General features: G+C 44.3%; 1 protein-coding gene across 1 annotated transcript in view; it reads right to left on the bottom strand.

The window, feature by feature from the left end:
* The window catches only part of GCKR (glucokinase regulator), a 24,342-nt gene continuing 9,173 nt past the window's right edge, over positions 1 to 15,169 (bottom strand). The window contains 10 exon segments of the mRNA XM_030858117.2: positions 1 to 345; positions 1,154 to 1,292; positions 3,615 to 3,760; positions 11,479 to 11,562; positions 11,653 to 11,756; positions 11,954 to 12,050; positions 12,435 to 12,508; positions 12,857 to 12,954; positions 13,187 to 13,285; positions 13,925 to 14,043. Of these exon segments, the coding sequence (XP_030713977.1) occupies positions 175 to 345; positions 1,154 to 1,292; positions 3,615 to 3,760; positions 11,479 to 11,562; positions 11,653 to 11,756; positions 11,954 to 12,050; positions 12,435 to 12,508; positions 12,857 to 12,954; positions 13,187 to 13,285; positions 13,925 to 14,043 (1,131 nt within the window). The 3' untranslated portion in view covers positions 1 to 174.

The following is a 15,169-nucleotide window of genomic DNA, read 5'->3' on the forward strand; positions in this document are numbered from 1 at the left end:
GTGGATACCACTGGGTGAACAGCAAGATCTCCCCAAAGGAGAGAGACGCTGTCTCCCCAGCCTGGGCGGCTGGTGCTCCTGGAGACTGGCCCTCTCCTCCCACTTCACGTGCTGCTGGCCCAACAAGTCCCCGTGGGGTGGGCTGGCCCCCTCCACGCACCCAGAAACACCAGTTCACGGCACAGCAGGATCTAGAGTCTCCAAGAGGTCGGCGTTGCGCTTCCGACCTGGCCGGGTGAGGGCGCTCCTGACAGCCTCACGGACAAAGGGAGCTGCAGCCAGGTATGCCTGGGCCTCAGGGATGGAGCACCGGAACAGGAGGCTCAGCAAGGCTATGGGGATCACCTGTGGGGAGGAGGCAGCGAGAACTGAAGCCTGAGAAAGTGAGGTCGTCTGAGGAAGAACCCTGGAGGAGCTAGGGCATTCAGTGTGGGAGTCAGAAGATACCAGGTTGGATGCAACAATAGAACGGAGGCGCTTCCCTGGTGGCGCAGTGGTTAAGAACCTGCCTGCCAATGCAGAGGACACGGGTTCAAGCCCTGGTCCCGGAAGATCCCACATGCCACGGAGCAGCTAAGCCCGTGTGCCACAACTAGTGAGTCTGCGCTCTAGAGCCCGCGAGCCACAGCTACTGAAGCCCGCACACCCTGGAGCCCGTGCTCCACAACAGGCGAAGCCACCGCGATGAGAAGCCCGCGCACCGCAACGAAAAGTAGCCCCCGCTCGTCGCAACTAGAGAAAGACTGCGTTCAGCAACGAAGACCCAACGCAGCCAAAAATAAATAAATAAAATAATAAATTAAAAAAAAGAATAGAAGGGAGTTTTCAAACACCAGAAATTGAAATGAGGTGGGTCAAGAGCAGAGAGTAGCCTTCATCCTGACCCAGAAAACTCCTATTCATCAAGACTGGTTCGTGACCCAGTTCTCCCTCTCTTTCCTGACTCCCCTCCTAGGCAAAACTGAAGACTCCTTTTCGGCACCCCTGTAGTACCTTTTTCACACTTCTCTGACTACTTGTCCCCCTGGAACAACCAGGGGGAGTTCCTTGCAGAGTGTCACTGAGCTTTGTAAACTCAGTGCCGAGACAAGTTCCTGACACATCGTAAGTACTCAGTAAGTGTTTGCTAGATGACTAGCAGTTCGCGAGTTACCTGTTCCTTCTCTTGTGCAACCTGGACGTGGAAGGAGATGGGAGCTGCTCGAATATCATCCGACAGTGGCTGAGGGAAGTGGATCGCCTGGAGGAGGCTCTCGATGCATCGAGATTTGGGCTGTCCCCAGAACCGCTGTGGAAGAAGTGGTAACATCCATGCTGGGCTAGAAAGCCATGGGAGCTGAGAATGGGGTCAAGGGAGAATGGGAGTCTGGGATCTCGAAGACCAGCTGTAGAGAATTCGTCCCTGTAGGCAATCCCAAACTTACAATCCCCAGCTGTAAAGGAAAACTGGGGTAAAAGGGTTGGTGGTGGGCCTTGGTTGGCTGGGTTACACTGGAGAATTAATGGCAAATTGGTCGTATTTTTGGCCATGTCCCCGCAATCCCAAAGGTTGGTCATCTTAAACTGAACTCATTCCCTCTGGTTTCCTCCCTAACTACATCCATCCTTTATACTGCTGTAAGACAGTTCATCTGCAAACACTGCTTCTATTTTTTTCACCACCCTTTTCCTCTCCATCTAGCTCAGCACTGTCCAATAGAAATATAATGAGTCACATATGTCATTTAAAATTTTCTAGCACAGCATTAAAAAAGAAACAGGTGAAATAAATTTTAGTCATGTTTTATTTCATCCAATATATCCAAAATATCATTTCAACATGTCAACAGTATTAAAAATTATTAGTGAGATATTTTACAATATTTCTGTACCATGTCTTTGAAGTCCAGTTTGTATTTTACAATTACAGCACATTTCAATTCAGGTGCTGAATTTCAATGCAAAAGTGAAATAGAGTCCTACCAAAAGAATAGAGTTGCATTTAATGAAAACTTTACATGCTTCACTTTTTAAATAAAATTTGGAGTTCAGTTCAAGTGCTCAATGGCCACGTGTGACTGGTGGCTGGACAGCACAGATCTAGCTGTGTTGGCAAGTCCCAATTCCTGTCTGGCTTTTAATCTTCCACAGTTTCTCCCCTTCCTGCTCCCTCACCACTCTGTAAAGTGACTCCAAACCTGTGTCCCTCACATATCATGCCTAGCCCCCCTCTGGGCCTTGGCTAATACTCCTTCTAACAAAAGTGCCCTTCAGTCCTTCACCTCTCCAAGCCATAACCAGTAGGCCCAGCTCAAACATTACCTCTTCCATGAAGTCTTCTGCTTTACTATAGTGCATAGGTCCTACCTTCTTTGATGTTCTATTGGACTTCAGTAAGGATCATGCAATTTGACGCTTAATTGTTCTGTGTTTCAAGTGTTGGTTTTGTCTCTCCTCCATTAGATGGGCCACTCTGGGATGGCAAGCACTGGATCATAGGTAGCTCTGGCTCCCCCTACCTGCCCCAACTCCAGGAACTAGAAAAGCATAAAGGATTTTTTTTCCCAGTTGGTTGGTTTTACTCATTCGAGAAGGTTGTTTTAGGGCCCTGATGGCTGCTCACTAAATGCCGATTCATGGGTTCCTTTCATGTAGAGTTGCCAGATTTAGCAAATAAAAATATTGGATACCCAGTTAAATGGAATTTCAGATGGATAATTTTTAAAAATTAGTATAAGTATGTCTCAAATATTGCATGGGATATACTTATACTAAAAAATATTCTTTATTTCTCTGAAATTCAAATTTAACCAGTGTCCTATATTTTTCTCTGCTATATCTAGCAACCCTACTTTCAGGACCATCTGTTGTGCTATCTGCTCAGCATCCATGCCTCCTCCTCCTGGTATCAGCACCTTGATTCTCCTCTGGGGAATTATTGCTTCCCCATTCTCAGGCCACACTGTTTGATTGAGGCTCACTTCATGCCCCTTCCTCCATTGCCATCTTAAAGAGAGAGCATGGGTGACCCAGGCCTGGGCAGAGGGCTGCTTTCCCCTGGAGAACAGTGATTGGCTCAGGGATGGGCATGTGACCCAAGACAAACCAATGAGGACCCTCCCCCAGGTATTTGCAGGAATCGCAGGGACAGATAAACTCTCCTTCCGCCAGAGTTGCCAAATTGGTAGGATGTTAGGCTGGCACTGCTAGTGGCCAATTTGCCACCTAGTGGAGAAAACCTGCCTGAGAATGAGAGCAACACAGAGGAAAGCAGAGCTAAGGGCTGAAAGTTCTGGAGCATGTCATTTTGCGTTTCTGGATCTAGCTACTGTTCAGTTACATGAACCAATCATTTGCCTTGCTTAGTTAAACCAGTACAAATTGGATTTCTGTCACACATATGTGTAACTGAAAGAATCTTGCCTAATAGTTATAATTGCGCAAACACGCACCCATGTGTGCACATATACTCCTTAGAGGAGAGGCTGGGCCTGATAGAAGGACAAGGAGAGGCACAAGAGAAAAGTCAATCCTTACCCCTTCACATCTACATACCTCTGAAATACACCCTCCTATGGCAGCCTAGGCATTGAAGCCAGGCCCCACCCAGCCCCATCCCATCATGTCCTAGCTGCAGCACGGCCAGAGCCCGCCAGAAGAACCTGGAGTTGCAAATGTGGAGGTCCAGCATGTGGTTTTGGAGGATCTTCCCAAGAAGCACGTGGGCTCCTGTACTCACCGTATTCAGCACCCACTTGGTGCTTAGCTCATGCTGGAACTTCTAAATAGGGCAGACACACGGGGATATTGAAAATTAGGGGACATTAGAGCAGCAGAGTGAACAGGGCCTTATTATCTGACAGGAATCCAGGGATCAAAAATGCAGACATAGGGACTTCCCTGGCAGTCCAGTGGTTAAGGGTCCATGCTTCCAATGGAGGGGGCATGGGTCTGAGCCCACATGATGCTCAGCACGGCCCGCCCCCCAAAAAAGTAGACATAATTTGCTCCATCAGCCAGGGCCATTCCCGGCAAACCTGGCAGCTTCACATATTTGTGGGGTTTTCTTTCTTTTTTCTTTTCTTTTCTTTTTTTTTTTTTTTTTCGGTCGTTCTGCACAGCTTGCAGGATCTTAGCTCCCCAACCGAGGATTGAACCTGGGCCCATGGCAGTGAAAGTGCTGAGTCCTAACCACTGGACCACCAGGGAATTCCCCACATATTTGTGGTTTTGGCCCTTGGTAGACAGATATCTTCCCTGAGTCCTTCCACAGTAGGATTTTGCTCTTATCAGCACCTTCCTCTTGTTACTGAGGTACCAGACAAGGGAGAAGTGGAAATCCTGGGATTCATTCCACTAAACTAAAGGCTCCTTGAGAGCAGAGATGGTGTCTTATTTTGCTCAAGAGCCCCAGTCTTTTTGATAATGGCTGACACGTGATTACCGATCAATACATGTTTGTTGAAAAATTAATTCAATTTAATCCTTATAACAACCCTATGGAATAGGTTTTTTCTATCCCTGTTTCTACATATATGGAAACTAGAGGTCAGAAGTAAACTTGATAGTGAGACGTAGAATCAGGACCCAAATCCAGGTCTCCTGATTTAGTGATGAGGGCATTTCCTACTTTGCCACGATCTTTTCCCGGATGAATGAGATAATGGATGTGAAAGCACAATGAAAACTGAAATGTTATACAAACACGTGGTACTGTGGGAATAACTATCACCTGTTCTTGGCCCTCATATCTTGCACTTATAATATCTACTACCAAACTTTGAGGGCAACAGGAGTCCAGTAAAGGAATTGAGGGGGTTAAGTATTTGGTCCTAGCCAGGCTGAGGAAACAGGCTACTACTTCTACCTCCTTATTCTGCAACTCTATAAATAGCTGGTCACACAAACCCCTAGCAGGGGGTATACTGAAAATACTTAACAAGTGATCGACAAAGACACTGAGTATAAGAATAGAAATCTGACCAATCAGAATGAAGCTGGCCAGTATGCAGTACTGATGCTATAGGCTGCATGTCAGACTGCCCTGTGGGGGAGAGATCAATCAAATCTGGGTTATATCATTAACCATTTATATCACCAACCATTTATAACATTAACTACCATTAACGAAAAAATACTTTAAATTTTATATAATTTGAAGCTAGACACATTCATTTTAAAGTTCATGTGGAAAAAGGGCAGCAATTCTATAGAAGAGTGTTGAAGAGAGGACTAACTCTATCGGACATTAAATTTACCATAAAGCATCTATAATTAAACAGTATGGTACCAGCACATCAATAGACAGAAAGAAAGTCCAGAAATAAACCAGTGCACATGCGAACTGAGTGTTTGATACAGGTAGCATCTCAAATCACTCAGGAAAAGATTAACTTTAAGTATATATATTGGGACAATTGGATAGTCATTTAGAAAAATATAAAATTGGGTCCATACCTCACCCTATACACAAGAATAAACTCTTAATGATAGTTTGGAATTAACATTTACACATTACTATATATAAAATAAACAACAGGGACCTACTGTATAGCACAGGGACCTATATTCAATATCTTATAATAACCTATAATGGAAAAGAATCTGAAAAGGAATATATATATATAACTTAATCACTTTGCTGTACACCTGAAACTAACAGAACATTGTAAATTAACTATTTTAATTTAAAAAATGGTTTTAAAAAAAAGAGAGCAAGAGAAAGATCACTTTCACTAGAAGAAAACATGTACTAAAAGAAAACACAGATGGAGTGGGTATGGCGTGAGGGGAGCTTTCTGTTCATCAAGATCCAAATTCAATAAAAGATTGATAAGTTCTACCCCAGAAAAATTAAAGGAAAGACTTTTGCATGGTTAAAACCCAAAGAAAATGGAATATATAGTTGACCCTTGAACAACACGGGTTTGAACTGCAAGGGTCCACTTATACGCAGACTTTTTTCAATAGTAAATAGTACAGTACTACAATGATCCTATCCCAGGAATGTGGATAGGGAGGAACCATGGATACAGAGGGTCAACCATAAGTTACACCATTTTCCACTGTGCAGAGGATCAGTGCCCCTAACCCTCCACCTTGTTCAATTGTCAACTGTATAGCAGAAATAAAGGACTAATATCTCTAATTTATAAAGGACTCAAAATCAAGGGATCATCAAGACCACAATACCATTAGAAAATGAGTATATTTCATGTATTTACATGAACACACAGTTCAAATGCCCTACGTAAGAGACTGCCTGAATAACCCTCGCAAATGTGTGAGCACACCCAAATGTGAAAAATAATGAGGAAGAGTTCCATAGGCCTGCGCTCTAGAGCCTGCACGCCACAACTACTGAAGCCCACATGCCTAGAGCCCATGCTCCGCAACAAGAGAAGCCACTGCAATGAGAAGCCTGTGCACCGCAACGGAGAGTAGCCCCCGCTCTCTGCAACTAGAGAAAGCCTGCACACAGTAATGAAGACCCAACGCAGCGAAAAATAAACTAATTAATTAATTAATTTTTTAAAAAAGAAAGAAAGAAGGAAATGCAAAGCATACACGAACACGCACACGTTTTTTTGTAAAAAGAAACACAGGAGATAAGTCAGTCAGTAATGAAATTGGTTTCTTACAGGGATGAGTGGGAATGGGATGGAAGGAATAGAGAAGGAAATGGGACATCTTTTTATACAGTTCTGACTTTTAAATCATGTTATGTTTTACATATTCAAAAGATAAAATGAGACCAAAAACTGAAGAAAACTCTAAAATTTAAAACAAATAAAAATAAATGAGCCTAACTATATATCACATTAATAACATAACCACAGAGAGAAAGAAAAAAATTAATGAAAGTGACTTTTGAACACTTTATCTAGCGGGATGTGATCAAAGGACAAAAAGAACTGCAAAAATCTCAACCACTTCTTGGTAAGTTTGTTGATGACAGTCGTATTAGGGTAGCAATTCCAAAACTGTTCGGTATGTACTGTAGGACTGAACAAATGGGTAAATACACTGATGATATTGGAGGAGAGTACGTGTGTGTGAATACACACACACACATATATATATATATATATATATATATTTCCTTGTTCTTTCTACTGAAAGGGCTTAGAGGCAAAACAAACCAGTAGCAGTGAGCATACCTAGCACCTAGATTTCTAAATACCAATCTCAACTAACAACCAGGGCTCCTTGGAAAATGATTGATTCCAGGGCTGGAACCAGGGAAAGTATAAGGTGAATGTGGCCCAACATTTTTGTGCTCCTGCATAGGAGATGACTGGGTTACACACACACACACACACACACACACACACACACACACAAATACACACAAACACAAATGTAAATGATGAAGAAGAGATTTTTAAACTGAAGTGGAGTGATTTTCAGTATATTTTGTTAAGCAAAAATGCAAGGCACAAGAGTATATTGCATAAGAGAACAAGAAAAAATTTTTTTGGCAAAAAGAAATACAGCAGAGTGTTCAAATGCTAATGTGGATAGATATGTCACAAGAACACAAAGGCCAGCTTGAATGAGCTCTCATTTTGAGCATTAAAATGAATAATGGGGTTTCCCTGGTGGCGCAGTGGTTGAGAGTCCGCCTGCCGATGCAGAGGACACAGGTTCGTGTCCCGGTCCAGGAGGATCCCACATGCCGTGGAGCAGCTGGGCCCGTGAGCCATGGCCGCTGAGCCTGTGCGTCCAGAGCCTGTGCTCCACAACGGGAGAGGCCGCAGTGGTGAGAGGCCCGCGTACCCCCACACCAAAAAAAGAATAATGACAGGAATGGATTAAAACACACAACAACAACAACAAAAATGCATGAGTCCATATCAATACTAAACAAACAAATGTAGATAAGGGGGGGAGAGAAGAAAGATTTTCTTTACAGAAGAATGCCAACTAGTAAATGGAGACAGAAGGATACAAATAGAAAAATCACCATTTTAAAACCATCATAGTAATAACTGATTCAACCAAGAATCATTAGTGGATGCTAAAACCGTGGGTGAAAGATTGCTGAGGAATAAGATACAAAGAAATCTAACAGACACCACCTTGACCAAATGATCAAACGCAGCATCACCAATAAAGGGACAAACTGATATTAGGAGCCTCTACATGTGATACACTGATAAAGGCACAGCCTCATCTATGCAGGACTCCTGCCCCAAAATTTAACGTGAATATAATGAAGAAACAATCAGGCAAATCAAAAGTGAGGCACATTCTGCAAAACAATTGGTCTAGACTTCTAAAATATCAGTGTTTTGATGAAAGAGATCAAAAACAACTGAGGAACTCAGGCAGATTAAAGAAAACTAAAGAAACACAATAACGAAATGCAACGCATTATCCTTGCTCAGATCCTGGATCTGGAAGATAAAAACAACACAGGAATAATTGGGGAAATTTGAATATAGTCTGTATATGAGATAATAGTGTTGTATTAATTGTCATTTTCTCAAGTGTGATAATTATAATTATATAGACAAATGCCTGTTGTTCTTAGGGAACACAGTAACTTGTGTCAAGTATCATATCTCCAATCGCCTTTCAAATGATTCAGGGGTAAAGAGAGATGAAGCAGCTGTGGCAAAATGTTAATAAGTGGTGAATCTAGCAAAAAGCATATGGGTGTTCGCTGTATTATTAGTATAGTATAGTATACTGTAGTATACTATAGTATCATTGATACTATTCTTGCAAGTTTTCTGCAGATTTGAAATTTTTCAAAATAAAAGTGTGGGCTGAGTTACATCAAACTATTTCTACAACGAAATATTTATAAGCTCTAAAAGAAGCCTCTGTATTTCAATTTCAGTACATTTAAAAAGATAAAAACCGGAATCAAGAAAAAAAGAAACACACAAAGATTGATAGATTTGACTATGCCAAAATGTAAATTAAATGTCTCTACATCAAAAACGTAGAAATTAATAATAACATACTGGGGGAAAACATGGAACAGCAAAAGAAGGCTACTGTCCTTGCTATATACACTCTCTCTTATAAATTAGTAAGAAAAAAAATACCCTAATAAAGAATGAGGGGCTTCTCTGGTGGCGCAGTGGTTAAGAATCTACCTGCCAGTGCAGGGGGCACAGGTTCGAGCCCTGGTCCGGGAAGATCCCACATGCCGCGGAGCAACTAAGCCCATGCGCCATGACTACTGAGCTTGTGCTCTAGAGCCCGTGAGCCACAACTACTGAAGCCCGCACACCCTAGAGCCCGTGCTCTGCGACAGGAGAAGACACCGCGATGAGAAGCCCGTGCACTGCAACGAAGAGTAGACCCCTCTCGCCGCAACTAGAGAAAGCCCGCGTGCAGCAACGAAGACCCAACGCAGCCCAAAATAAATAAATTAATTAAAAAAAAAAAGATTGGGTGAATATGCCCAAAAGATATGAAGAAGCAGTACAATAAAGAAAAAAATTCAATGGCGTATATATGTCTTTGAGGAGCCAATCTCCATAGTAATTAAATATAAATTACCACGGAAATGCCTTTCGTTTTGTTTCACTTTTTTTCCTTTGCTGATTAGCGAAGATTAAAAAGAACAATGTTACCCAGTATTTTAAGGTTGTGGGGAACAACCAATTTTACACTTTGTTTATAAACCTCTTTGGAGGTAACCACAAGCATCAAAAGCCTTAAAATTTTAAACACCCTTTGACCCATTGATTCCACTTTTGGAGGTTTACCCTAATGAGAGAGTCAAATGTGTGTATAAGGATATTCTGTGCAGCATTTTAAAAAAAGCCATAATATTGAAACTATAGTGTTTGACAACTGGGGCTAGAGTAAACAAATTACAGTCCACATACCGTGGAACACATGACATTAAAAATGATGATGTAGATATATTAGTACAGAAAGGTGTTCATAATTTTAAATAAAGAGAAGCAAGTTAAAAACAGCATGTCATGTATGATCCTATTTTTATATAACTATTTTTACATATGCATAAAAAAGTAGAGAGACAGTCTCAAAATTTGTCTGAGTGGTTTTTGTTTTTGTTTTTGGAAGAAGGTAGATTATGGATGATTTTTTTCCTTTTTTTGATTTCTGTATTTTCTAAAGCTTTGACAATTAAAAAATGTATTGTTATTACAATTTTCTTTAAAAATACAGTTCTTTAAAATATCACAGATCATCATTCTCTGCTATATCCCCTATCCCTGGGATATTATCGGGCATGTGACAGGTACTCTAAAAATATTTGTTGAATGAATGAATAAATGGATCGGGCTCAATTCATGAATATGGTTGAAATTTATCTTGTATGGTGAAGTAAACCATGGATTTAGAGTCCCAAAACCTGAGTTCAAATCCTGACTCCTGTCTTATCTGTGTGGTCATGATTATAATCCCTTAATCTCTTAATTTCATCTTCCTCATCTGGGCAATGGGGACACTAAACATACATTCCTTAGGAGACTGTTAAGAGAACTGAGATAATATACCTGAAATATTGTGTAAAGTGCAAAGGCCTCTGTGTATTAGGTATTATGACTATACAATGGAACCTATAAGTATGATGGGGTATATAACATAAAGGAGGGGTCTAGAAGATGTGGGTTTCATTGGAAAAGACTTCTTAGAAGATGTGAAATCTCAAAGGTGACAATGAATGTGGAAAGCATGCCAAAAGAAGTAGGGATATGACCAATGAACACCATTTGGAAGGAAAGACAAAGATACACATTGAAAGGAGTGTGGATCCCCTGTTCCGGGGGAGAGGAGAGAATTCCATTGAGTTCTGAGGGCAGATAAGGAGCATGTCAGCTGTTGTCTGGTTAAGTTGGGAAGCTTCCTGGAGGAAGTAGTTTGAATAATGGATGAGGCCACATCTCTCCAGGGCAACCCTTCATGGGCCTGGTTCCGCCCCATGGAGGATGGAGGGCTGTCGTGTGAGAAAACTGAGGACCAGAGATGTGTAAAACTGCTTTCTTTCTTCGGCCACGAAGCAGAACTGAACTGGCATCCAGACGTCCTGCTGCCCACTCCAAACGCTAAACTGCAAAGTGCACCCAAAGTGATCATTACTTCTACGGTTATTAGCAATGCTTGTACTGGATCACAATTTCATTAGTAAACAGGGACTGTATCAGTGTACTATTATCTGCAGTGAACTCAGCATAGGACAACTTGCAAAAAAATATGTCTTAAAGGCTTTTGGACAGTGAGGATGACTATAGTATCGACAATTAACTTGTGACAAAGGACAAATGAGTATCTGTCAGGTGATTGGCGGCCTATCCTGTACTTTTGCATATTTCTCGAGAGAACTGAATGCGGTAGCCCATTGACTTGGAAACTCTGACTAGTGACCTGGTAACACTAGAACTTGCCCAGCTGGCTTTGTGGAAGTCAGACAAAGCTTTCTACCCTCCGGCCCTGGGTTTTCTAATTCCTGGAATCCCTCCTCCTCTGTGCCCCTCACTGCAGATATTACCTCCTCATTCCCCATACCTGGATGAAGTTCCCATCATATTCGAAGAAAAGCAGTGGCCATGTGAGGCTGATGATGGAGGGAAAGAGCTTCTTCAGAGGGGTCTGGAGAGAGAGAGGAGCAGGAACCCCGATGGAAGTTACAGGAAGCCCTGGCTGTAACTGCTGCCCCGGGTCCCCTCCTCAAGGCTGGACCCTCTCCGGCAGGGATTGCCCTACAGTGCTGTGTGCCAAGGCCTGGACGTTGGAGGTCTTCTCTTTCACCTGCTCCACCAGCATCTGCACCTCCTTGAGGTTGTCTAGGAGAGGGGCAGGGCGTCAGAGTGGAAAGCCTGGTTCTTCAGCTGTTCTTTCTCCTCCCCTGGGGTCCAGTCAGGACACACACTCCTGTCCCTCCCTCTGAGCAGTTGCCCTAAGACCCAGAAAAGTGATAGTTCCTCTGAGTCACTCAGCTGCCTCCATCCCCTCACCCCACCACTCCCATCATCCCTCTCACCATCCAGGGTCAAAATGAAGAGCACGGTGTCAGTTTCTGCAAGGGATGGCAGGATGGAAGTCAAGAAGTCTTCGTGGGAGAAGGAGAAATGGGGACCCTGGGGCAGAGAAAGAGGAGAGAGTCCTTTCCATGGAAAACTCCAGCATATAGACTTGAAGACCAAACAGGCCCTTAGAGGACATAATGCAGAGCTTTTATCTACAGATGTAAAAACCAAGATTCAAAGAGGTAAAGTGTTTTGCCCAAGATAATGCAGCATGCTGACGGAAGAGCACTGGACCAGAGCCAGGTTTGGGGGGTGAATCCAGAGCTTTCCACACTGTTCCTGTGCTGCCCCAAGGCCTCATGACCTTTAACCCATATTCCCTCTCTAGAAGGGAATCCCATTGTACTCCCCTACCTGTTTCCACCTTCCTCTTTTCTCCCACCCTCTGCACACCAGTTATCTTCCCAACTTCCCCAAGCCCCATCATCTTCCCACCTGGTTGAGCTCAGCCTTCTGGTTAAACATGTCACTGTGATCACCAATGAGAAAGCCATGGACATCTTGGAAATCTGGGAAGGTTAAGGACAGGGAGAGAGGAGTGATGGGCTTCAAAGGAGAGGAGGGTTCTAGGTTTGGGGAGGTGTCAGTGGGGCTGGGAGGAAAGTGGCAAGTGGGGTGCAGGGTAAGCAGTAACACACTTGGGAGGCCATAGCTAAGCATGGGGCTGGGAGCTGAAGGATCAAGGACTGAGTGAGGTTCAAAGGAAGGAGCATTTGACTGAAATGCCTATCTAGATAGGGCAGGATGGACATTGAAGGAGGAGCCTCCATGGGTTGGGAGTAGGAAAGAATTTGGAGAGCAGACCAGTTGGTTTGGATCACGAGGAATCGGGAAGTAAGTCAACACCGGGGTCCCACCAGCACCAAAGGTGTGGATGCACTCTACTCCATCCATGATGACAATGATGCCCAGGGTCTGCCAGCCAACCAGGTATACTCAGCCTTTTTTCTCCAGGCTGAGAATGGGTCAGAGGTCAGGACATGAGAGATCACAGTAAAGAAAATCCAGAGATCAGAGAAAGACACACACAGAAGAACACAGGAGTAAACGAACCAAAAGCCTACCCTGACCCTCCAACACACAGACCCGCTACCCTCCCCATGTTATCATGTCTCGTAGAGTCTCCCCTGCTCTCATGACATTCCCCATCCAGGCCGCTTCCCCCCTCCAAATACACATCTACACACCTGGTGCTGACTTGCTTCATCAGGGTGGTGATCTTGGGGCTTTGACTCTAGGTCACCTGATGAGCCCACTCAAATGTCCGCAGGATTTCCAGAAGGCATCTGGGAGAAAGTCCACCAGCTCCCAGGGCAGGCCCAGTGCCCCCTCAGAAAGCCTGAGTCCCTCCCGCCCTGGGGAAGGTGCAATTCCCTTGAAACTAAGTTCTGCTGGTCCCTCGTGGGGGAGCGATAAGCAGAGCCAGACTGCATTCAACAGGGGCAAAGTGGGCTTCAGCGGGAAGAAGACTAAAGAGCAGAGAGAAGAATAGGGCATCCAGAGCACTGGGAGGAGGGTGGGATCAGAGAGTTGACGAGGGGGTAAGTGAGCGACGTGGAAGCTAGGCGAGAGACCCTGGTGAGGGAGGCAGGCCCACAGCAGGATGACCTCTACCCTGCATGGCCTGGACCATCCCCACATCAAAGACTCTAGGAAGCTAGGTTAGCTTTGGATGTCCCAGGTGTGCACAGGGATCAGGTCTGGACCTGAGGAACCCAGGGTCCATTGGAAACAAGCCAGACTTTGTGACTGTGTGATGGGAACAGTGGCATCCCCCTGCCAGTTCCTTTCCCAGGGAAGGAACGGCAGGGCTGCAGTCTTGCTGCTACCAGCGCACCCTCCAGATCTGGATCTGCCATTCCCCTGCCTGCACCCTCCCACCCACTGCCTGACTCTGATCTCTCTCTGGTCCAGATCCTCCCTACCTCGGAGATGCTGCGATGCTCTGGTCCGCAGTCTTGTGAGCTGCCAGTAACAGGGTTTCCAGCAGGATCTTGGTGGCACTTCCACCCTTCATCTGGGAGGAGCCACTGAGGCCCTCAGGCTGCAGAGTGATGACACCCAGGAGAAACTGGGAGAGGAAGGAAGGTCCTGGAGTTTACTAGTTAGTGACCACTGTGCATGCAATCTGGTTAGTGGCTCTTGGACATGCGCTCTGCTTAGTGGCCACTGAGCAGGCATTTGTAGGACTGGTGGCCCCCAGTGTGCTGTGAGGAGGAGTGCTGGTTGAGGGCTTAACTGAGAGGAGAGGAGAGGAGGGAAGGGAAGGGAAGGGAAGGGAAGGGGAGGGAAGGGGAGGGAAGGGGAGGGAAGGGGAGGGGAGGGGAGGGGAGGGGAGGGGAGGGGAGGGGGAAAGGGCCACTTATGGTCATTTCTATGGTACATTCAGGACTCTGGAGAGGAAGCCAGAATAATTGAGTGTCCTGTTAGCTGGGGATAAGGGTTTTTCAGAGAGGTTTTGTTTTTGTTTTTGTTTTTGTTTGCCAAGTACTTTCTCCCTCCTCCATCCCCCACTTTTTAAATAACAGTTTTTAATCCAAACACTACATTTCATGCTCCTTGGACAGACCAGTGAAGCAGCCATTGATTGTAACCATACAGATATATAATATGACACACCAAAAAGATAAAGAGATTACAGCAAGAAGAATGATAAAAGCAGTGTCTGAGAAAAGGAGATTAAAAGTAAATAATTGTAGAGAGGAGGAGAGATGAGCATCTGGGAGATGAAAGATGCAGAACTTGTGTGTAATGTGGAATTCCTGCCTTTCTATCTCGCAAAAGGAAGATCAAAGAGAATGTCACAGATGTGCCCATCCCTGGCAGAGTGGGGCAGGGCAGGGGTTTGGTTAAGGCCCTTGTAAGGTCAAAGGAAGGGCAGATGATGTTAGTGAGATGCAGCCACAATCCAGAGAAAAAAGCAACAGGAGCAGTAGAGGCTTAGAAGGGCCACACCAATTTTGGAGAGTCTTAGGCAGAAGAATGAAACTACATCCCATTTTTTCTTTAAAGCCCATATTTGAAACTGAAACATATAAAAGAGACATGAAGCAATACTTTCTACACACAGATGCAAAAGAGCTTCTTTATATAGAAACTGCCCTAGACCATTTAGGTGTTTAATGATGACTTATTTAAGAGACAGGGTCCGAATGGAAATAAAACATCTT

The sequence above is a fragment of the Globicephala melas genome, chromosome 12 (assembly GCF_963455315.2).
Source record: "Globicephala melas chromosome 12, mGloMel1.2, whole genome shotgun sequence".
Taxonomy (NCBI): Eukaryota; Metazoa; Chordata; class Mammalia; order Artiodactyla; family Delphinidae; genus Globicephala; species Globicephala melas.